The sequence below is a fragment of the Arvicanthis niloticus genome, chromosome 16 (genome assembly GCF_011762505.2).
Source record: "Arvicanthis niloticus isolate mArvNil1 chromosome 16, mArvNil1.pat.X, whole genome shotgun sequence".
NCBI lineage: Eukaryota > Metazoa > Chordata > Mammalia > Rodentia > Muridae > Arvicanthis > Arvicanthis niloticus.
The window spans coordinates 10526647-10550348 of record NC_047673.1 but is presented as its reverse complement, the minus strand read 5'-3'; the positions used below and the strand labels follow the sequence as shown (position 1 = coordinate 10550348).

At 42.4% G+C, this 23702-nt stretch overlaps 1 protein-coding gene across 2 annotated transcripts in view; it reads left to right on the top strand.

Moving 5' to 3' along the window:
• The window catches only part of Csmd1 (CUB and Sushi multiple domains 1), a 1522453-nt gene that overhangs the window by 1471554 nt on the left and 27197 nt on the right, over positions 1-23702 (top strand). For both annotated transcript variants that reach the window (XM_076913874.1, XM_034520246.2), the window contains exons 53-59: positions 8610-8783; positions 10033-10206; positions 12128-12316; positions 16146-16319; positions 17305-17487; positions 20830-21006; positions 21544-21726. In XM_076913874.1, the coding sequence (XP_076769989.1) occupies positions 8610-8783; positions 10033-10206; positions 12128-12316; positions 16146-16319; positions 17305-17487; positions 20830-21006; positions 21544-21726 (1254 nt within the window). The remainder of the gene's footprint in view (positions 1-8609; positions 8784-10032; positions 10207-12127; positions 12317-16145; positions 16320-17304; positions 17488-20829; positions 21007-21543; positions 21727-23702) is intronic.

Here is a 23702-nt window from a genome sequence, read left to right as displayed (position 1 = left end):
TGCCACAGATACTCCATTGCCCATGCTCATGATGGAGATACTCCATTGCCTATGCCCATGATGGAGATACTCCATTGCCCATGCCCATGATGGAGATACTCCATTGCTCATGCCCATGACACAGATACTCCATTGCTCATGCCCCTGACAGAGATACTCCATTGCCCATGCCCATGATGGAGATACTCCATTGCCCATGCCCATGACACAGATACTCCATTGCTCATGCCCATGACACAGATACTCCATTGCTCATGCCCATGACACAGATACTCCATTGCTCATGCCCATGACACAGATACTCCATTGCTCATGCCCCTGACAGAGATACTCCATTGCCCATGCCCATGATGGAGATACTCCATTGCCCATGCCCATGCCACAGATACTCCATTGCCCATGCTCATGATGGAGATACTCCATTGCCCATGCTCATGATGGAGATACTCCATTGCCCATGCTCATGATGGAGATACTCCATTGCCCATACTCATGATGGAGATACTCCATTGCCTATGCCCATGATGGAGATACTCCATTGCCCATTCCCATGATGGAGATACTCCATTGCCCATGCCACAGATACTCCATTGCCTATGCCCATGATGGAGATACTCCATTGCCCATGCCCATGCCACAGATACTCCATTGCCCATGCTCATGATGGAGATACTCCATTGCCCATGCTCATGATGGAGATACTCCATTGCCCATGCCCATGACATAGATACTCCATTGCTCATGCCCCTGACAGAGATACTCCATTGCCCATGCCCATGATGGAGATACTCCATTGCCCATGCCCATGCCACAGATACTCCATTGCCCATGCTCATGATGGAGATACTCCATTGCCCATGCCCATGATGGAGATACTCCATTGCCCATGCCCATGATGGAGATACTCCATTGCCCATGCCCATGCCACAGATACTCCATTGCCCATGCTCATGATGGAGATACTCCATTGCCCATGCCCATGATGGAGATACTCCATTGCCCATGCCCATGATGGAGATACTCCATTGCCCATGCCCATGATGGAGATACTCCATTGCCTATGCCCATGACTATTCTAATTTCCACAAACTTCAGTTCCACTGTCAGGATGTTCCACTCTCCCATTCCATTCTTCATGCATTTAAATATTCCATACCCAGCTTCTTGGTTAGGGTCACTACTACTGTGTTAGAATGCCTTGATCACAAACAGTGGGGAAAAAACGGGTTCATTCCAGCTTACAGTCCCTCACTACAGTCTATCACTGAGGGAGGTCAGGGCAAGAACCTGAAAGCAGGACCGATGGAGAGAGCAAGGAGGAATGTTGTTTCCTGCCTGCTCTTCATGGATTAAGCAGTCTGTGTTTTATTCTGAAACTACTTGCCCAGAGGTAGCACTACCACCTATACTGGCCTGGCCTCTCCTACATCAACCACTTATTAAGAAAATACACTCAGGACTTGCCTAGAGGTAAATCTTCTGAATCTCAACTGAGAATCCCCTTTCCCAAATGGTTCTAGCATATGGTGAGTTGACATAAAATGAGCCAAAACACACAGCTTCTCATGCCAGTTCTGTAGAGAGCCTGCATAGACATTGAAGATGGATGTGCCCCTATAGCAATGGATCTAGTGACCTTAGTTTGTGAACAATGTCTGGGAAGCAATTTAGCATTATTTACTCAATAGAAATATTGGAAATAATAAATAGATCATTTTAGATATCTGAAATATCATGCGATGAAAGATACAATGAGCTGGTTATGGTTAGTTTTTCTTGTCTTTGCCAGCCACAGAAGGGTAGGTAGAGATGCCCTGACAAGCTGCATTGGGAAGAAAAGCTAATCAAGTTCATGTGCTGGGGATGAGATGAGGTTTGTGCAGATGTTAGCAATGTGGCTAGTAATGGTAGACACGGTATACTGGAAAGTGAGGTTTCAGACTAAGTATAAAAGTCATCTCCATGACAGATCAGGTTATTATGGCAGATCTGTTTAGCATCATAATGGAGTCTCATTTCAGAAGAGAGATGCCCACCTGTGCTCTGTCCCCGGGGCTTCTGTGGATCCAGACTGTGTTGAGTGTGAGACCATGTGATTCCCAGCATTATATAACATGTGATGGTGGATGCTTGGCCCAGGTTTTGGGTAGGAAGTCTCCTATTTATTTTGAGGAATACCCAGAGTAATATTTTGCTTTGGCATGGTCTTTTCTGATTACGGTGGAAGAGGTACTCTGTCTTGCATCTGGTACTTTATATGTGTCCAGTGATGTCCACTAGCAAAGAATATTTCTGGTCATTGACTAGAAATGAGTCAGTATTTAAAAGAATGATTATACACTAACCATGTCTTGTGGAATTTTCTATATAAAAGCTGTATTTAAGGAGAAGAAGAGACATGTTTTTGGCTCACACTCAAGAATAGAATTTGGTCCTGTTCAAAGTCCCTAATCTGAGTTCTGACCCTGAAGCTCTGAGTGAGGCTGGTGTGTGTGTGTGTGTGTGTGTGTGTGTGTGTGTGTGTGTGTGTGTGTGTGTGTGTATGTATGTATGAAGGCATGCACATATGTTATGACACCTCACACATTGTGGATGACCCCACTCCTGCACTGTTACTGCAGCCTCTAGAATTCTCTAAGTTACTGAGGACTTGCTCTGTGTTTCTGTCTGTAAGACATGATGCTAAATATCAATGTACCCTGCATCATTAAGTCACAAGGACACAGAGTCCATATCTGTCCTACCAGGTGCCCCCTCACCCATCAGGAAAATTTTATGATCACAATGTTCTCTTAATTATTTTCTTGTATTTATCTCCTTCGTAGTAATTTCCCTTGAACCCAACAGTGAGCACAAAATCGAGAAGAAAGTGATATGCTTATAATCTAGGGCCCCTGTTGTAATGGTCTTCATTAATCTCCTGATAATACACTTATGGCATGTAGATTTTCCTAGCACAGAATGACCCCTCAGCTCTCCCACTGTGTTACCTCTTCAATCCTTGCTGCCAAAGATGCCTCTGATAAGGAACCCTATATAAAACCCTCAACTTTCCAGTACAATGGATTGCTGTTTGAAGTAGGTTTGCATTTGTTAAGCCATAATGACTACAAAGACACAAATCCTATTGTGAGCTTAATAGGTTGGCATTCAGAAAGGCTGACATAGCTAGATCTCATCATTCAAAACTGCATTTTAGATTTCTTTTTGTAGATTGAAGGGCATAAAATTGGCATGTATTCTTCAAATACCTCATAGATTTTGAGAAGTCTATGTTTAATGTGTAATAAAATAGCCAAGAAAGCTACTTGATGACATTACAGGAAAAGTGATTTTATGAGAAGAGAGGAATTTCTCCCTTCCTCCGTGAAGTTGTCTGCTCTGCCATATTTCTGTGAAGTATGCATGACGTCTTAGGGAAGGTGACAAGTTCAGAGTCCTCTAAACAGATAAATCCTCAAACTTTGCCCATGTGTTCTTCTTGACAATTGACAAAAGTACATTCTATAACAGAAGCGTTAGGTCCGTGGTCGACGTTGCCAGCAGAGGCACCCGGTGTAGCATAGCTTGTCTAGTGTTGTGCTCCACAGGACTTCATGTTCTTGGGGGCTGTTGCCTTTGTGTGGGAAAGAAAAATTGCTCAGGATCACCCTTGCAAATTATACTTAGAAGTAAAATAGGCTCTTGCATCGGTATTCTACAGTGTTCTTTTTAACACGGACAGATACACAGATTTTTTAAAACATCCATGGGTGTTTAATGCCACCACTAGCTTCCGTGCCTTTCACGGATCTGATCCACTTGACATTTTATGACTGCTTGTTAATACTTAAGAAGGGTCTTCAAAATGGCTCTGGTATCCACTGTCCATATAAGCCTGGCTTAGCTCAAAGATGCTCACCACGCAGATTGCATCACGTCATACAGCCTGCCGTTCTGACTCTCCTGAGAGACAGGATATTTTTAATGCTCGGTATTTCATTGTCAGCACAAAATACTGATAATCACAGGGCAAGTAAGAAGGTTGGACATTTGGTTTGTAGAGTTTTCTAAAAATGGTTACAATTTAATCCTCACAGAAATTCTGAATATTCACAGTGACAGACACTGGCAGTGTGGAAGGGGAGCTGCAGGAAAGAAAGTCTCAGGGGAGAGAGTAGAGATGTACATTGCAGGGTACTTGGGTCTCCTTGTAGAGGAGACGGGTTCACTCTGCACCTCCTGGTAAGATGTTTCCTCCTCCACAGGTGCTGCCCTTCAACACAGTAAGATTCTGTGCAGTAAACTCACAGGCAGGGATTCCATGGAATCAGCACAATGCTGTTTAATTTACATTTCCAACTCTTCGCACTCCTTTCCAAAATGGCAGAGATTTATGTTCACCTGTCCTTGCCCTGCCCATCCCTCTGGGGACTTGGTGCCAGGATCTCTGCAGATAAGAAAATCAAAATTCACAAAGACAAAGTCCCTTATAAAGTGTGCAGTGTTTGCACATGACACATGCCCTCTTGGGGCCTATAGTTTGTTTTTGTGTGAGTTAGGATTACCAGCCTTCCAACGCGCATGTCTCCAGCATGCAAGGCCTGCTGCACTCTATGACTCCTGCATGTCCATCTATGCATATGTAATCAGTATCTGGAGGCTATACCCGATTCTTTACTTTATTCCTGTGTGAGGTGAGGCATCCCTTGTCATGATGATTTGAATGAGAATGTCCACCAGAGACTCAGATATTTGACTACTTGATCCCCAGTTGTTGGCACTGGCTTAGGAGTGTGTGGCTCTGTTAGACGGTGTGGCTTTGTTGGAGGTGTGTCCCTGGAGGTAGGCTTTGAGAGGTTAAAGATTCTTAGCAATCCCAATGAGCTTTCTTTGCTTCCTGTTTTTTGTCCAAGTTGAAAGCTCTTGTCTGTCCTCCATGCTGTATCTGTTGCCTATGGCCACATTTCCCTGACATAACAGACTCATATCCCTCCAAAACCATAGTAAGCCCAAATAAATGCTTTTCTCTGTAAGGTGTCATGTCATAACACCATTGCCATGAGATTACATCCAAAATTATAAAAATTAACTGCTATACATGGTTATACTAGGCCACTCAAACGTCCCACAGAAGATAATACAGTAGGCTGGGGGCTGGAGGAATGGAACAGCCATCCCTCAAAATAGGGAAACATCTATCTTCACACCCAAACACATTTCTCAATAGGGCTCTATCTAACCCTCAGGACAAAGTCTCACATCAATGTGATGATGAAACCAACAATCTCTTTCTAGGTGCATTTCCTTACTACTAAAATCTAAGACAACAGTCAAGACTCTCACAGTCAATGGACAAAATATTTCATTACAATGTCATCATAAATTCAAACAGGACTCAGAGTGCATTTAATTCAAGTTTCACCTGAGGGAGTTTTTATTCCTCAGTTTTGTTTGACATATTAGTGTTGCTATTTGGGTTAAATCTTGTAAATGAGATTGTTGTGGCTATTCTGGACATGTGACTAGAAATGGAAGTGAGCAGCTACTGCACCTCAGGGATCACAGGTGTGATGGTCAATATTAACTGTCAACTGCACACAAGCAAGAGTTACCTGGGGAAAGAGTCTTAGCCTGGGATTGTAGATCAGGTTCCCCTGTGGGCATGCTTATGGAGGATTGTCTTAATCATGTAAAACCATGTGCAAAGACCTAGTCTGCTGTATACATGATGTGGCCAGCAGTTTTAAGTTCCTGCTGTAGAACCCCCTACAGTGATGGCCTATGAGCTGGAATTCTGAATTAAGATAAACCTCTCCTCTAAGTTGCTTTTTGTCAGGATGTTTTGGGTGTTTTTGTTTTTGTTTTTGTTTTTTTTTTTGTTTTTTTTTTGTTTTGTTTTTTTTATCTCAGTGACAGAAATTAAACCAGGATATCCTGTCTACATTTATTCAAATGAGGGATGTAAACTACCACATTATCCTATAGGTTCTTCCTTCTATTTGGTACAGACCTGAAGTGCAGAGATTTCTGAAGCATATCCTCTGTTGTCTTTAAGCAGTTAGGCTGGTTCCTCAGAGAGTAGGGTAGCCAAATTGAATGTGCAATACCCTGGGAAATTTTCCTTGCATATTTAGTACACTTTGCTACTTGCCTCCTAAGGGATACATACATGACCATGTGATTTAAAGCCGTGTGCCACATCAAGCTCTGTGTGAACCAAAAAGCTTGGTGGTGACATGTAGAGTTTGAAAATGAGAATTCCCAGTCAAGGTTGCTTAACTGAGAGGGACCAGAAAGGCTCACCTGAGGTTTGGGGACTTTGTTAGATGTACCCTCTTCAGCAACCCATGCCTGGTTCTTAATGGCCTCATTCAGAAGTAACCCCCAAATCTCCTGGAACTATCTAGAACAGTGGTTCTCAACCTTCCTACCACTGTGATCATTTAATACAGTCTCTCATGAGGTGGTGATCCCCAACCATAAAATTATTTTGCTACTGTTATGAATCATCATGTTAATATCTGATATCTGATATGTGATTCTCCAGGGTCGCATTCCACAGATTGAGAACCACTGATCCAGAATGATAGCCTGGATATAAGTGACTTAGTAATCTCTGAGGCTCTGACTGTAATTTTGGTATGGGTGACTAGAAACTAGGTATTGTATCCACTACTTTAAAGGCAGCTACTACCCTACATGAAGTTGTACTGGGGCTCCTATGGTACTTTCTCTGGTCCTTGTGACTGGGGTTGGAGCTATGCCTCCAATGGGTATCATGAAAGTTTGCTGTGCTACTGATTGTGCCTAGGATGACAGCTCTGTAGCCAGTGTCCTTCCATCACATGATTGGTGTTAGAGACGGATCTGCCAACTACAAGGACATCTAGTTTGACTTGAAAACCCGCTGATGGCAGTAAGTTTTCAAGTATAGGAAGTAACATGCATAGAGAAGGACTAACTAAATCCAGATGGCCAGGAACCCTTCTAAACGATGAAGCTGGTAATCTAGTGTGGCCTTCCTGATCTCACCCCTCTTATCTACTTATCTTCTTGCTGAGGCAAAACAGCTTGCAAAGAAACTGAAAAGAGGAAGGATTTATTTTGGTTCACAGTTTGAAGGTAGAGCCCATTGTAGGAGGAGAGGCCGGGAGCTTGAGGCAGCTGATCACATTGTAGGTACATACTACAGACAGGAAACAGAGAAAGGTAAGTGCTAGTTCTCAGCTTGCTTTCTCCTTTGAAACCATTCTGGGAACCTGACCCATAAAATCACACCACCCTCATTTAGGATGGGTCTTCCTCCTTCAATTAACCCTCACAAACACATCCAGGGATTTGTTGCCATGGTGATTGTAAACCCCAGCAGACTGATAATTTCTCATTATACAGCCTGTTTTTATTCTGTGTGTGCTGTTCCTTTCCTCTATGATGGCACTTCCTGGTCACAAGCTTGGTGATGAAGACAAGGAGAATGTTGTCCCAAGCAGAAATACTGATTGCTATTCTAATTGCTTCAAAATGGTGAAAGGAAGCCCAATGGAGCATGACAATAATTTGGGTGCTATTTTTCTCAGTTCTGATGGTCTCTGGCTGCTCTGCTGGAGAGATTGCAGTCAGAGAAAGCTTCACCTGCACCTATGTGTCCACTCCCACCTCCGTGTGGCTCCTACACAGGCTTTGCACTTGGGAACTGAAAGTGTTGGTCTCTGCTGCTCTTGTCAATCCCAAACCCAGGTTTCTGGAGTAAGCTACATTCTCCTTTCTTGTTCTATTGAGTTAGAAAAGAACTCATTTATATATATAGGGAAAATATAAAAGAAGCTGACTGCTTAGTGAAATGAGAGAGAGAGAGAGAGAGAGAGAGAGAGAGAGAGAGAGAGAGAGAGAGAGAGAGACCTGGCTTGCCTTTTTACTCTCCCTAACCACAGGGCTGCTCCGTGCTTAGTCCCTCCATGCCGTGAGTTCAGCAAGAACTGTACCTGTCCATTCCCTCCCACTGTCTCTTGTATAGTTCATGGGCACCTCACATTCTTTGACTTCCTGGAGTAGCAGTGAGCTTGCTTCTCCATAGATCCTATTACCTTCAATATGACTATTCCCTGAACTTAGTTATACATCTACTGATTAGGAGACTTTTTTTTTTTCTGAAGTGGTTTTCACATGACTCAAATGAACATCTCTTAAACTGGAAATGTTTTATGATCCCTGCCCCTCCCTCTAGAATTTCATAAATGGTTATGTAGACCCATTTCCCAGGTGGGGTATCTTCCTCCTCCTCCTCCTCCTCCTCCCTACTGCCAGTAAGTTAGGAAACCCATGCCTGTCATTTAATTTTTATTCAAAAAGATAGATCACATGCCATGTCAGTAAGAAACTAACAGAATGAGAAATTGGGGAAACTAAAAATTGGAGGCTATCCATAATTTTATATAAAAAATAAGACTTCCCCACAATTGTTGAGCAAATATATGAACACATAAAAAAGAATAATATGAACTAAAAGTACATATGTCCAGGCAGTTATGCATCCTTCTCTGTGACTGACTTGACAGTGGAGATGAGTGAATTGTGAATACCATGGGCTCCCTGATGAGTTTTCCACTGTTTCTTGTGTCTGTCCTCAGCGGGTCATTGTGGCTCTCCAGACCCTATTGTGAATGGCCATATCAGCGGCGATGGCTTCAGCTACAGAGATACCGTGGTCTACCAATGCAACCCTGGGTTCCGGCTCGTGGGCACCTCTGTGAGGATTTGCCTGCAGGACCACAAGTGGTCGGGACAGACCCCTGTTTGTGTCTGTGAGTAGAGTTTTTAAAACTACCCTGAAGACCACTTTTCCTCATTTTTCTGTGTAGTCATTGTTCAAACATATTTCCCCTTGTGAGTCAATGGGATAGGTGATCTTTCCCTCTCACTGTTCTGTCAGAGTTCAAGCCTGCCATGGTAGCTTTCCTTTTCTAGCATCTTCTGTACTGTCCCCCTAGATGCTAGCCCCCTATAATTTCTCTCATCAATTCACTGAAAGACATTTTGTGACAGATGTCATTGGCTCATGTATAGGATATTCAGGATGAGAAATGATGCCATTAGAGCAGGATGTAGACACTCCCTCGTTATCTGATATTGGGGTTTTATGCAGAATAAAGAGTTTCACAAGTAGCTCCTTCACATACACAGAAGAGATGTTTACATGTTGTGCCTGTAAAGCAACAGCTTCCAAAGTGAACACTGTTTATAGAGGTTCCCCATTCTCGATGCAGGCTTCCTGTCCAGCCACATCCTCATACAGTCTTTGATCCCTTATGAATGAAGCAGAGGTGCTGGTGTCTCTCAGTAGTAGTTGTGCTGTCTACCATAGTGCTCTGGAAACACAAAATCAGAGAGGCAGCATAGAAGGAAGAGGATGCTGAGGAGGAAAATCACCATCTGTGGCCATAGCGTGTTCCTTTGAGAGCATCTGTGATAGGCCCTGCCTGGCTCTATGTGGTTGTTTCATGGACCCTGAAAACGGGGACATTTCATCATATCTCATAAGGTCACATGATACGGATCACTGAAAAGGAGAACTTTGGCACGTGTACAGATATTTTTCTAATTCCATGATTAACTCACTACTGGAATTGTTTATAATTGGAAGTTGAAAACAAATCCTCAAGGTGATTCCAAATAGAAGCCACAGGGTCTCAGCTGGTGTGCACCAAATGAGAAGTGCTCAAAATCCTTGATAAACAGGAGATCTTTAACTTGTCTTTGGCCGCTCTGTTGCCAAGTCAGTTGCCATTCAGGTGGTTTGAGTAAACAGCCTTAGTACTGAGGTGAGGAAACCAGGCTCTGCTGGTGTAAGTCACTTCTCACCATTATAACAAAAGCTATAATTCTACACATTGTTCTACCTCCCAGATCTTCCGAACCAGAGCAGCACCCTCTATGTCTCTAGGAACCCTTCCATTCTTGCCCTTTTCATGTCAGCCAGTTTGTTCTCAGTGGCTCCAGGCAGGAGTAGTACCCTGTTTAATGTGGGCAGTGACCTAGACCTTGTTCCCACAGCCATCACATGTGGACACCCTGGAAACCCTGCCCATGGCCTCACCAATGGCACTGAGTTCAACCTGAATGACCTTGTGAATTTCACCTGCCATACGGGCTACCTGCTGCAGGGTGCCTCCCGAGCCCAGTGTCGGAGCAACGGCCAGTGGAGCAGCCCCTTGCCTATCTGTCGAGGTAGGAGAGGTGTCTGGGAAGGGAATATTTTGCCCTAAGGTACAGGCAAAGTGAAAGACTTACACAAAAAAGACACACACACACACACACACACACACACACACGCAAGCATACTCGAATGCAACCTAAACCATGTCGGATGCTACTTTTTAAAGTCAGTATACTGCTCACAAAGTGTTCAGGGTTCCAGATTGTTGTGCATCACCATAGGTCACACCAAAGGAGTGTCCTATGTAGCACAAGCCCAGAAGACTCTCCTAAGTGATCCCAGGGTATGCCATGGGGTGCCCTATAGATCATAGGATCCTCTAATTGTCCTTTGTCTGCTCAGGGAATATGGAGGTGGTGTTTCTTTGCTCAAGGGACCATTTGCTTCATCTTGAATTGAGCTTGTCATACCGATCACACTGGCCTAGGGTACAGCTGTTTGTTCCTGGTTTTGCAAACTATATTTTAGGTTTATTTGATTGCCTGTGGCCAGGTCATCCTTTCCAGATTAAAGTTTGATTTACAACTTGGTTATAGAAACAGTGTACAATGGGGCTTCAGAAAATAACCTCCTCAGAGCCATAAACATGTATTTAGCTCAAGGAAACCAAAGCTTTCATTCATAAACTCAAGAGTTTCATGAAATTCTGGAGAGTTCTTCCACTTTGCTGAAGGGGGCTTAATGAACCCCACCTCTGCCTAGGCTTTCCCCATCCCCACAAAGGAATCTAATGCATATAATGCAGGAACAAGTTTACCTTCAGCTTCCAGAACTTATCATGGATTCGGTGCACAGCTCTTTTCTCAGCCAGAAATATCTGGAGAGGATGTTCCATGGCAGCTGTCTCATTCGCTGGCATGGAGGGGAAGTGTGAGGTAATCAGGCCATTTTCTATTCTGTACCTGAGGATACCTGCTGCTAATTCCTCCCAAGGTGCCCATGGGCCTTTGGGCTAATGAAGGTCATTCAGCATAACCAGAGCGTATCCTGTACTGCTGAGACTGCCTTCCCCTCTCCTCCTGAGACAAAAGGGTTCCCATCAGATGTGGCCCAACCTACATTTCCATGAGGCGTTGATGGAAAAAAACTGACATCTTTGGCTACATCCTACGTGTATTGACGTAGGATACATGTAATGTGTAGCATTCCTTTAGGGGTGCATAATAATATGTGCAGGTGGGTGTGGCCGAATAACAAGAGTGTCCCCAGATCTCAAACCCTGTACTTGAACAAAAATATTCAAACCAGTGCCAGCCAGTTCCATTTTATCATTTTTAGAATGTAAGAACTTAATGACAAGAATGATTTAGAATTTATGTAGAAGAAGCCTATTTTTAGGAAATGGTAGATTGGCCCCATAACTTCAGAATGCCAGTGGTAGCCCATCTGATGTTTGACATGCCTATAACAAAGTCCAAGTATAATAGGGGAACCAGAAATTCACGAGGAGGTGCCCACATCAACTTCTCCCTTCGTGAACTGTCAAAATTGATTTAAAATTTACTTTCTTTTACACTTTGGCCTAGGATTTTCTTATTTCTTTGTAACTTATGGCTTTGCTTTTTTTTAAAAAAAAAAAAATTCATTGCATACTCCTTGTTCAGGACACTGCTTATATAAGAACATTTTACACAACTCCATGCTGTATTTTGAACATATTTCTTTATGCTCCACCTTCTCTTACTTCTTTTTGTCCTCTGGACAGTCTCATACATACTTTCCAGTCATATATACATACGTGATTTTATGTACCCATATGGAATTTAGGGTCTACAAATTAGAGAAAACAGATATTTATCCTTCTGAGACTCATTTAATTTGCTTAATATGGCTATTTACCATCGCCTCCCCCACACAAATTGCATCGCTTTTTTTTTTTTATTTTAACTAAAGGAAATAAAAGCTTTATATATGACATGTTTCATTTTCTAGTGGTTAACTGTTCCGATCCCGGATTTGTGGAAAATGCAGTTCGCCATGGGCAACAGAACTTTCCAGAGAGTTTCGAGTATGGGACAAGTGTGATGTATCATTGCAAAAAGGGGTTCTACCTGCTGGGATCTTCTGCCCTGACCTGCATGGCAAATGGCTTGTGGGACCGCTCCTTACCCAAGTGTCTGGGTAAGTGAGGCTTCTCCTGTGCCACTTGGCCCAGAGCCACAGGAAGCACCAGCAACAGAAATGTATTCCCATATAGTCAAGTATACGTTACATTTTAGCTTCTTCTCCCTCTCCTATCACTGTTTCTGCAATCATTATGATGGATCTGCCAGAAAGCACCAAATCTAACTTAAATGAGTTTAAGATGGAAGGTGAGGAACCCCTCCCTCTGCTCTGTATGACCACCTGTCTGCCTGCTTTACTCTGTGACACAGGTTTTTTCTTAACCTTTCATCATGGTGGCCCCATGTCTGCCTGCTTTAGCAGTAACACAGGCTTACTCTTTACATTCCATTACAGTGGTCATAAATCTCGGTGTCTGTGTGCCCCAGCCTTATTCTCTGAAGTTCCAGGTTCAGAAGTATCAGTCTAGGCTCTGATAGTCTCACCCAGCATCTACGATTGGGAATTCCAAGAGAGAATGGGCCTGGCTGCCCTGGCCCTTCCACTGCAACCAACAGTGGCCACAAGTCATAGACAGCATCAGACAAACCTCACATGAGCACAGATGAAAACCTAAATGACCACCAAGGCCCCAAAGAATTTGTTGTCTCTTCACCTTAGAAGACGAACAAGGATGTGTCAGTCTACACATGCCCCTATACTGTGAGGTTTTTGGTTTTTGCTTTTTCCTTGAAAACAGAACAAAATCAGAGAGTTCTGTAGCATGAAAAATAATCATCTTCCAAATTATTCTGTATATTTAGAAAATATCACTGTCTTTGAGCTTCTTAAATTAGGAGGAAACAAAGCAATCCTTAAAATGAGAAGTACCAACACCATGCAGTTTTCATCACTATTGCTCTGTAGGGCAGCTTGAGGTCAGGAATGATGATTCTCCCACAAGTTCTTTTATTGTTGAGAATAGTTTTCACTATCCAGGGTTTTGTTGTTGTTGTTGTTGTTGTTGTTATTCCAAATGAATTTGAGAATTTCTCTTTCTAACTCTGTGAAGAATTGAGTTGGAATTTTGATGGGGATTGCATTGAATCTGTAGATTACTCTCACAAGATGGCCATTTTTACTATATTAATCCTGCCAATCCATGAGCATGGGAGATCTTTCCATCTTCTGAGATCTTCTTCAATTGTTTTTTTTTTTTTTTCATGGACTTGAAGTTCTTGTCATACAGATCTGTCACTTGCTTGGTTAGAGTCACACCAAGGTATTTTATATTATTTGTGACTATTGTGAAGGGTTCTTGGCAGAACGACCTAAGACAGGCTCAATTTTGTTTATGAAATAAAAAGGGGGGAGAGGCAGAGAGCTTTTGGGGCTACTTGGCAAGAATCTGACATGGACCAACAACAAGGAAATGGCAGGAAGATGACATTGGCCAAATACAAGGAAGTAGGCTTCAGGCAGGAACCTGACATTAGGCTAGACAAAGAAGTAATTTCAGTCAGGAATCTAAATTTTAGGCTAGAACAAGGAAGTAGGCTTCAGTCATGAAAATGACTTTGGGCTAGGACAGGGAAGTTGGCTCAGATATTTTGGTTATCCTGATAAGCCCTTAGAAACAGTGATCACAGGAGTGTTCATGGAATTTTGTTTATTGTCTTGCTTGTTCCTTGACTATTTGCATCTATTGTATTGCCAATTCCTCAACCTAGAACTGACCTTAATACTTGCATGTAATTAAAATGGTATAAAAGCAAAAAGGAGGAGGGGGGATGGGATAGGGGATTTCTAGGGTCGGGGAAATGGGGAAAGGGGATGACACCTGAAATGTAAATAAATAAAATATTCAATTTAAAAAAACAAGCCAACTACAGGTTTTAAATATAAGAAAAATATTATCTCTAATAGCATAACATTATTATTTTTTATCATTTATAAATAGCTGATGGAGAAAATTTAGAAACTGCAAAACTGATATTGACTATAATGAACACTTCTAATGCTGTCCTCTAAGGCTAGCTTACAAGATAGTCTTATTTTGTGTCAGTACCTCTATTGAGACTAAACTGTTCAGTGGCTTTTATTACAATTCCCCAGTATAATATATTATATTTCTTTGTCAAAAAATATACTTTTTTCCTACTGTAAAAAAACACTTCTTTAACACATACAAAAACACTTGCCTCATCTCATTAAATTCCTAGCATGAGTATTGATAGATCCTTTAAGAAACTCAAATTTGATTAAAGTGGAGGTTTGTTCCATTCAAAAAAAAAAAAATGAAAAGAAAAAGAAAAAAAATGAAAAGTGCCACCTTGGTAATTCACAGGAAAGAGGTGGCACTGGCATAAGCCTCCACAATACAGAATGCCCTGTACCCCTTTCAATTGAGGTGGGTAAGTACAGGAAAACTTCATGTACCTCTACTTCAAGGGAGTTTTCCTCACAAGCCCTATGCAGAAACAGCCTTAAATTCTAACTTTGATGCTATGGTTGCCTTCCACAGAGAAAGAGACTGAATGTGCAGGTCTCTTCCAGTCAGCCTGTTTGCAGCTGGCTTTCCTCAGCTCCACACTGGAGCATTTTCCAGGCAACTTAGCTGTCTTTGCTCTTTCCCTTTTGCACTATTCTCTCCTGCTCCTGGGAGATTCCCATCAGCCTTTGTACTGATGCTACTGTGCTTTCATCTGCAGACTCCGGGATTTATCAAACTCTGGTCCCTTGACTGGCTGGTCCCACCCCCTCATTGTTCTATTTGTTGTCCTTAGCAACAGGAATAGGGGAAAGAGGCCTCAGAGAACTTCCCTTGCTCCATGGAGGTTCAGCCTCATATTTGTGCTGCTATTGTTTTATGTCTTGGATTGTTTTCCTTTTGTTTTCTTATTTCACCCAGAATTGGTCATTTGCCCAACACTCGGTTTGGGGTCTAATTGGCTTCCTTTTAGGACTCCATATGAACTGTGGGTCTGCACTGAGTGGATGCTAATGCTACAATGATAACGAGGGCTAATGTGACCCAGGGGAGGGCTCTGCCCTCCAGCTCTAGATCCTCCCCTCCGATCCACATCACTCCTGAGTGCTCATGAGGACTTAGTCCTGGATACTGAATAAGTACCTGGCAACATCCATTTAGTCATTCACATGAAGCCTTGCAGTGTATCTGTCCCTAGCTGTGTTTGGTAATTCACGAGGAGGAAATGGAGACAGACTTTTCAGTATCAGCACTCTATTCATCCGGATTCTAGAATTTGTCTTTTTGAAGGATGTTTACAATAGACTGTGATCTTGGACTGGCATCGTTTAACGATGTGAATGAAAACACTCAGATGATATTTTTAGACTATGTTGGAGGTGAGTCAGGTTATTTTTTATTTGTTATTTTTACTTCCAGATTTTCAATCACATCCCACTATAAGAATCCTCACTAGACTGGTTTTCCTTGACAGATGAGCTTAATTAAGTAAATTTAATATAATCTTGTCTCTTAGCAGAATGTATGATTATCGTGTTAACGGATAAAGTAATGAAAACAGTTCTGATGGATTCATATGGCTTTTCACTTGAAAAAAAAAACAATCCCATTCTGCCCACATGGAATACAATTAGAGCCAGATAGATGAAGTCAGGCAGCTGGTTTCTTCCTTGAAGGCTGACATGTAAATTCCAACTTTAAGCAAAGCTCTCTACAATTAAAAAAAAAAAAATGACATCACCATAGCCTTTCCTTTCTTCAGTAACCAAATATGGGGGTACCATCTGGAAACAGCCCTTTATTACCTATAGAAGATATAGTTAAGTCCTATTCCTTAATGGGTAATGCTTTGGGAATCTGTATGGGAGCCTTACTATGCAAAACATATATTCTTGTTTATTCTAATCTTATCTTCAGCTATATCATGTGGGCATCCTGGCGTCCCTGCTAATGCTGTCCTGACTGGAGAATTGTTTACATATGGATCCACAGTCCGGTACTCCTGCAAAGGGGGCCAGATCCTCACAGGCAATAGCACAAGAGTCTGCCAAGAAGACAGTCACTGGAGTGGATCTCTTCCCCATTGTTCAGGTGAGAAACCCGGTGCTCAGAGTATTAGACAATCACACACAAGTTTGAAATGATTCAAAAGACACCACTGTTATAGATGATCACCATCGTCTCTGGCCCCTACCACAGTGATCACCGGCATTGACATCATCACCTCAGCCTTTATCCCTTATTCCATAGATCAACATCATTTTTACCATCATCTCTGGTACCATTATATAGACCACCACTATCCCCGTCATAGCATCATTAGTGCCTCACAGGTCCACATCAGCATCATCCTCATTGTGATTACTGGTCCCTACCACCTAGATTATAATCATTTCATCCCCACCGCTTTCACTAAGCAACACCACAGAGGCCTGTACCATCTTCTTCAGCATCTCTGTTATTATTCTGCTGTATGAATCAGCAGCAGCAACTGCCCCACCCTCACATCTCTTACCGTTTCCTTCTGCAGGGATTTCTGGTTGCCCTGTTGGAACCCTTGCTTGCCTTGGTTGAATTTATTATGGTTTTTCACTCTGTTTGTCACATATTCACCCCTAGTATCAGTAGTTACCTTCATCCCTTTTATGATATTAATTTCTTCTGTAGGTGGTCATTAAGGAAAATTTAATACTTAGTAACTCTACATATGGCTGTGAAAAATAGACACCTTGATGTCCCTGTGTCTCTGGTATGACTGAACCACATTTTTCTTTGGCTGCCCACAGCACTGTCTTGGGATACTGTGTGATCATATCTCAATATTTCACTTCTCCCCAAAGAATTCTATTTTCTCATTAGTCATATTTTTATTTTAATGACAGAGAAACAATGCCTTCAGTTTCTTTCATGTTAGGAAGTATGGCAAAGAAAACCTTTTTTTTTTTTTTTCCCAGATGCCACAGTGCTGAGCCCATGTTAAAAGCATATTTAAGAGACCTTTGATAGCTTTTGAAGTTTTACACAAAACAACTCTGTTTAAACAAGTCAGACAATCCCTGTGTTTTGTTCTCTGCAGGAAATAGTCCTGGATTTTGTGGTGATCCAGGGACCCCAGCACATGGGTCTCGTCTTGGGGATGAGTTTAAGACAAAGAGTCTTTTGCGCTTCTCCTGTGAGATGGGCCACCAGCTGAGGGGCTCTGCAGAGCGCACATGCCTGGTGAATGGGTCCTGGTCAGGATTACAGCCTGTGTGTGAGGGTGAGTGATTCAACCATCCCTCTACCCCATGTCCTCTCAAGTCTTCACACCACTCCCTCATCCTAAAGTGGCTAGGACCAGCCTGAGAGATCTCTAGATGTCTTTACTACTTGTATATTTGAACCCTTCTTCCAAAAGTTTTAAAAGCATTAGCAAAAGTTGTGAGTGAACTCTAGAGATGCCCAGACTGTTCCAAGGGCTTATCATACTAGTTCTTACCATTTGAATGTTTATCACATAAAAGTGGATTTCTGATCTAATGCTAGGCTGTGACTGATGCTTTGCTTTATGGGTTCTGGAGGTGAAGAAAGGCCATTAGGAGAAGCAAGCCAATCAGACAGGATGGCTATGGGCCGGGAGTACTTCAGTTCCCACAGGTTCAACTCTGCCACTGCCATCATGCACAGAAGCTGCAAAGCAACCTAGGGTTTGAATCTCTGTGGCATTTCGGAATGAATACATCTGACTTCAGTAGGAGCTAGGGATGGTCCGACTGTCAACAGTGGACACCATGAGTCCTTTCTAGTAAAAGCCAGTCTGCAAAGTCTACCTTAGGCAAGGATAAACTGAGATGTGTTTAATAACAATGTGCTTAAAACTCAGAAAACAGCATCAGAATGTAGGCAGATATCCCTTTAACTAGCAGATATCCCTTTAACTAGCAGCTATACCTTTAACTAGCAGCTATACCTTTAACTAGCAGCTATACCTTTAACTAGCAGATATTCATGTAAGCCAACATCTCAAGTTTTGGGTCTCAAAAGATTATCTTGGTGTATTTTTGTGTGAATAAATTTTTTTCCAAATATAATTTGGAATACTTGAAAAACTCTTACGTTATCCCCACTGGGGACTGAATCTCCAGTGTTAAGCAAGGCTCCAGGCACCAGCTCCCTAGTCAAGATTATTTCTAACCTGAAGTGATTGGCTCTTCTTAATCGCCTAAAAACCTTACATCCTCATAGGAAATGGGAATAAATTGTAGAAGGAATTCACAAGTCATGAAAGAAAAGGAAGAAAAGCTTTTAAGATGTTCATAAAGACCCAGTGATTTATATACCTTTGATATTTTAATATTACCTACCTGTAGATTTCTATTATGTTATCTTGGCTTTGGCTGGTAATTGGTCTTTTTACCACACTCTCATTAACATATGTTTTCAAGGCCCTCACTCGGGAAGTTGCTTCACAATAATTATGTCATGTGACTTAAGTTGCCTTGGGCAAAACTTTATTGCGTTCTCATAATTTTGATAGAATCTAAAGTCAACTAAAGCAATAAAAACGTGGTATTGATGGAAGTAATGTGAACTATAAGCTGTCTTGTCATTACCACTAATAACCAGAACATGAGACCTTTCACATATTGTAGCAACTGGGAGGGTCTTAGCTAATCCCCTTTACAGTTGATTACATTAAAGTTTGAATCCATTGTCTGCATAAATTAACTAAGAAAACAAAATGACAGAGTTCAGTACAGTGCAACTTCCATCTGTCCAATACAATATCCTAGGTGGGCTTGCTTACTGATAGTAAGCAAGAAAATGTTCATAATTAGTTAAGTTACATCTTGCTGTAAATTAAGTAAGGCAAAATTGCATTTTAGCAAAACAAGTCACATGAACAAGATCTGAAGCAGAAGATGCATTTTCAACTTTACACAAAGAATGAAACTTGGAAACAGACTATTGTGAAGCCTAACCTTATAATCTACAAAGTATCTTTGTTTCTTCATAACTACAAATAGAAGCTATTTCCTCTAGTATCATAGGCTCTTCTGCCTGTTATCAATATTACTCCAAAATCTTAGGTTGACACTGCCTTCTATCTGCATCCCACTGGTATGACAGGCAATGGATGCGTTTCTTACTGTTAAATAGAAAAGAAAAAAATCTAATTGTGAGTCTTACTTTACAAAATTCGATATTTCATGTCTCAATATTCAGATAGTGTCGTTGTGGTATAAACTCATTAACATATATTTGCTTACAAGATAAACTGAGTGACTCTCATCAATTAATTGATTGATTTCATCCTATAGGTGACTTGGAAAGCTGTACACACAGGTTATTTTAGTGAATATGACCAGGTAGAAATGGCACTACCATTTTTTGTTGATTTTGTAGGTTCTGGTTTGGATTCATATGATCACATTTTTTTGAGGGGGGGGAGGGAGAAGGAGGGAGAGGGAGGGAGAGACTTACTACCAGTACAACTACACAGTAGCTATAACTTTACAGCTGCTAAACAAGTGCATATTGAATGCTTATTATTATTATTGATTAGTTATGATTGACATGGGCATAGGCAGACAAGCCCTGATATGAGTGCTTTGTATTTCTTTTACAAAAAGAAATCAATTCAACTTGAGCTTATGGGTATATTCTTCATGAAATAAGAATTGACAGCTTTCTTCCATGTCCTATGAGAAACGCGTCTTTCTTTGTTCTCAGGATTAGTTTTGAAAGTGGAACAACTAAATATGCAAGGATATTTTCAAATATGCTGACTATTTTCAGGGAGTTTCATGCTGTTGTCTCCTTAGTACTACCTGGTAGTTATCTCGTGACTTATTGTCTTCTCCAACACATCATTGTAAAAGGGCAGAGGTAAAACATACAATCATTCTGATAAATGTCTCAAATAAATATAACAAAATATTAAACACTGAAGCCACCATTATGGTCTGACCCAGGAGACGTATGTGCTTCTGCTTCTTGATAGCTAAGGTGCACACAATGAATGAGAGTCTTACCCTGTGTCACTGAGCATCGTTAACCGAAGTCGCAGTGCCTATAGGGGACATTAAGGTACTTGTGAGAACAATGCAAGATGAAAGCATGTGTCAATCAATTATTCATCTGTGGGTTGATTTCATAACATGAGGGAGACTACATTCCATTCGGTACAGTCATTTACATTTCTGAGATGTTCTCTGCATCCCACGTGAACTCTCCTGGGGACATAACATATGGCCTTATTTTTCCAGATTTCCCACAAATAAATTATGCCAGGAAGGAAGATGTGCTTGAACTCTAAAACCATTTAATATACTCTGTAAAGTTCATGATAATTCTACCCCGCTTAAAAGTATGTTCAAACTTACAGCAGCAACACCTTGGATTCCTGATGTTTTGCGTCATATTTTGAATAGAAATAAATGAAAGTATAGTTTTAAGTTTTGTGACTAATCACAAATAAATCTGAGGGTCAGGTAAGACAAACTGATCCCATACAAATATTCCCACATTCCTGTAAGGATCCTACCCTCATTGTCCCTCCTGTTTTAAGCATCAGCCCTGGCTTACTCCCTTGTGGGCCACTGTCTTTGCTTCCTGATAGCCGTGTCCTGTGGAAACCCTGGGACCCCCACCAACGGAATGATTCTCAGCAGTGATGGAATCCTCTTCTCCAGTTCTGTCATCTATGCCTGCTGGGAAGGCTACAAGACCTCAGGGCTCATGACTCGGCACTGCACAGCCAATGGGACATGGACAGGCACAGCCCCTGACTGTACAAGTTAGTATCTGCTCAGTTGGAGGCTGGGGTGGAGGGGCTGGAAGCCCACCAGTTAAGGGAGACAGTGGAATTTCCAAATCTATTGAATCTTTAAAAATCCTTCAGGATAAAGTATAACATGAGTTTGATGTGGTGCCCTGTTTTCTTAGATGCTTTAAGATTCTGTATCATTAACTTACACAATGAAAGTATGGACAGTTAGGCTATGTAATAAAGGAAGAACCATAGAGAAAAGTACAGCTTCTCTGGGTCTATCCCACCCAGTTTAAAAAGAAATAAGCTACTTTGTTCTTGTCCATAGCTATGGATATATCCTGATCAGGCACCGCCAGGGGTGACAGTCATACTGCCACCTATCAATAAAGCAGCAATTAACAATTTCAAACCCAGCCACTTGGCAGCAGCTCAGTGGAATCTGTGCCCTGTGGCTGGTCACCTCTCAGTCCCCTGCTATATCCCAGAAGAGCACGCACACAGTTTGGTCCCTGTCATGATAATTTGCGTCTCTCTGGTTCTTTCCTGTCATCTACCTCTTAGTCATCAGCTGTGGGGATCCTGGCACACTGCCCAATGGCATCCAGTTTGGGACAGACTTCACTTTCAACAAGACTGTGAGCTATCAGTGCAACCCCGGCTACCTGATGGAGCCCCCCACAACATCACCCACTATCCGCTGCACCAAAGATGGCACATGGAATCAGAGCCGGCCCCTCTGCAAAGGTGTGTGCACCACCATTTGTTAGGCGTTGTGGACAGGTTTAGAAATCTTTACAGGATTGGGCCATATTGACTTTGGGCTTATGAAGCTGTTTCAGCAGCCAGGAATCCCAGGAATTCTTCGCAACCCATTTGTAAATATCCACTCAGTTTTCCTGATTCAGTGCTAACAGTTTTATAGATGGGGAAACCAAGTCATGGGCGGCTACAGTGAATGGCTCAAGATTAGAACCCCTGAGTGGAGACGGTGAGGTCCAGATGACTTGCTCTTCCTCTAGAGGAGCGGTACTCAAGGCTAATGCTGCAACCTTTGAACCCAGTTGCTCGTGTGTTAGTGACCCCCAATCACGTAATTATCTCCATTGTATTACACTACTTCCTAAGTGTGATTGTTCTACCATTATGAATCATAATGTAAATATCTGTGTTTTCATGTCACCTTAAGAAACCCATGTCGGAAGGGTTGTTTGAGCCCCATTTGAGGTCTCAGCCCACAGGTTGAGAATCTCTGCTATAGAGGGGATGTTTGGATGTGACAACTTTAGGCACTCTTGACAAATAAGCTGATGGTGGTCCTGGTCCATTCGTGGTTGATGTGATGGTGAGTTTGGTTTCAGGAATGTAGAGACACGAGGCACATCAGCTGGTCATCTGTCCATGACACACTATAGGTGGAAGATGAGCATTGAAACATTCTGAGAGTCAGATGTAAAGAGGGAAGACGGACATACACTGAGAAGGCTCAGGAAGGCTTGTGGCTTATACAGCATGATGCTCAGGGAATGAGCAGGCTCTAGCTGGATGGGGTGGGGGTGGTTGATGTAGTCACAGGGAAGCTAGGCTGTACGGGTCCGGTGGACACCAGGGATCTTCATGGTCAGGACTTCCCATAATCAGAAGATGAAGCATCCCAGTCACTGACTTCTGCTGTTGACTGACCTGGAATGGGACCAGAGGAGAAAGAAAGGTCAATGCTAGGAAGCTACAGTGGCCATGCATAAACATGTGGTATTTTCCTCATCTGATAGGAACAAATGCATAATAGTGGGAGCCGGGGCACCCGAGGAAGTCTCTGAAAAGGCATTGCCATCTGTGTCTCTGAAGGACTTACAGACTTCCGAATCTGCTGTGAGGCTTCCTGAGTCCTTGATGCCCACAGCTCTTGTTTCCTCTCCCTCTGACAGGACATGCTGTTGGGTCGCCTTTGTTCTTCCTGACCCGTCTAAGTGTTTCACACTGTCTCTCATTTCACCGGTGACTCAGCATCACGTTTGCTTTGTAACAGGCACCAACAAATGAATAATGATATTCTCTAGCTGGATTGAACAGGTTCAGGTCTAGGGTTTACAGTGATACCACACCCCGGCTGCTTCTCCTGACTGTGTCCCTTTAAGTAACACCCGTCATACTCATGGTCAGTGCCAGGACCCTTCTTGATAACCCTCCACTTCTCACTCCAACTCTTCCTGGCCTTTGCTTTACTACTCGAGCACTGTTCTCTGTTGAGTCAACGTGTTCATCCTATTTCTACCTAGAACTTTGCCAGGATGGTCCCAGTACACAAACACATGTTCCCCCAATCAGCCCTGATAAGTTCTCAAGAAGCATTTACTGAGCAAATGACTAAATGGGCAGAGGGTTGAGTGTCCGTACTAGGGCCCACTTCCACCTGCTATGCGCATGTGCTAACTGCCGTGTGTCCCACATGAGCTTCCTCCATGAGCTGACACACGTGAGCATAAAACACTCGCAAGCGTGTCCTCCATCTCTGCCTTTTGCCAGTCAAGGTGCCCTTGATTTCCACACCAGGAAGCTCTCATCCTCAGAGTGGGTTTTCACATGCTGCTTGGGAAACATTCCCATCTTATCGTAATCTCTGGAGTAGGGGCGGGACTATAAGCCATTTGTGGTGACAAAATGACCCAATGCTCCTGCTTTGTCTTTGCTTTATCCCAGCAAGTGAATACTGAGCTCGGAAA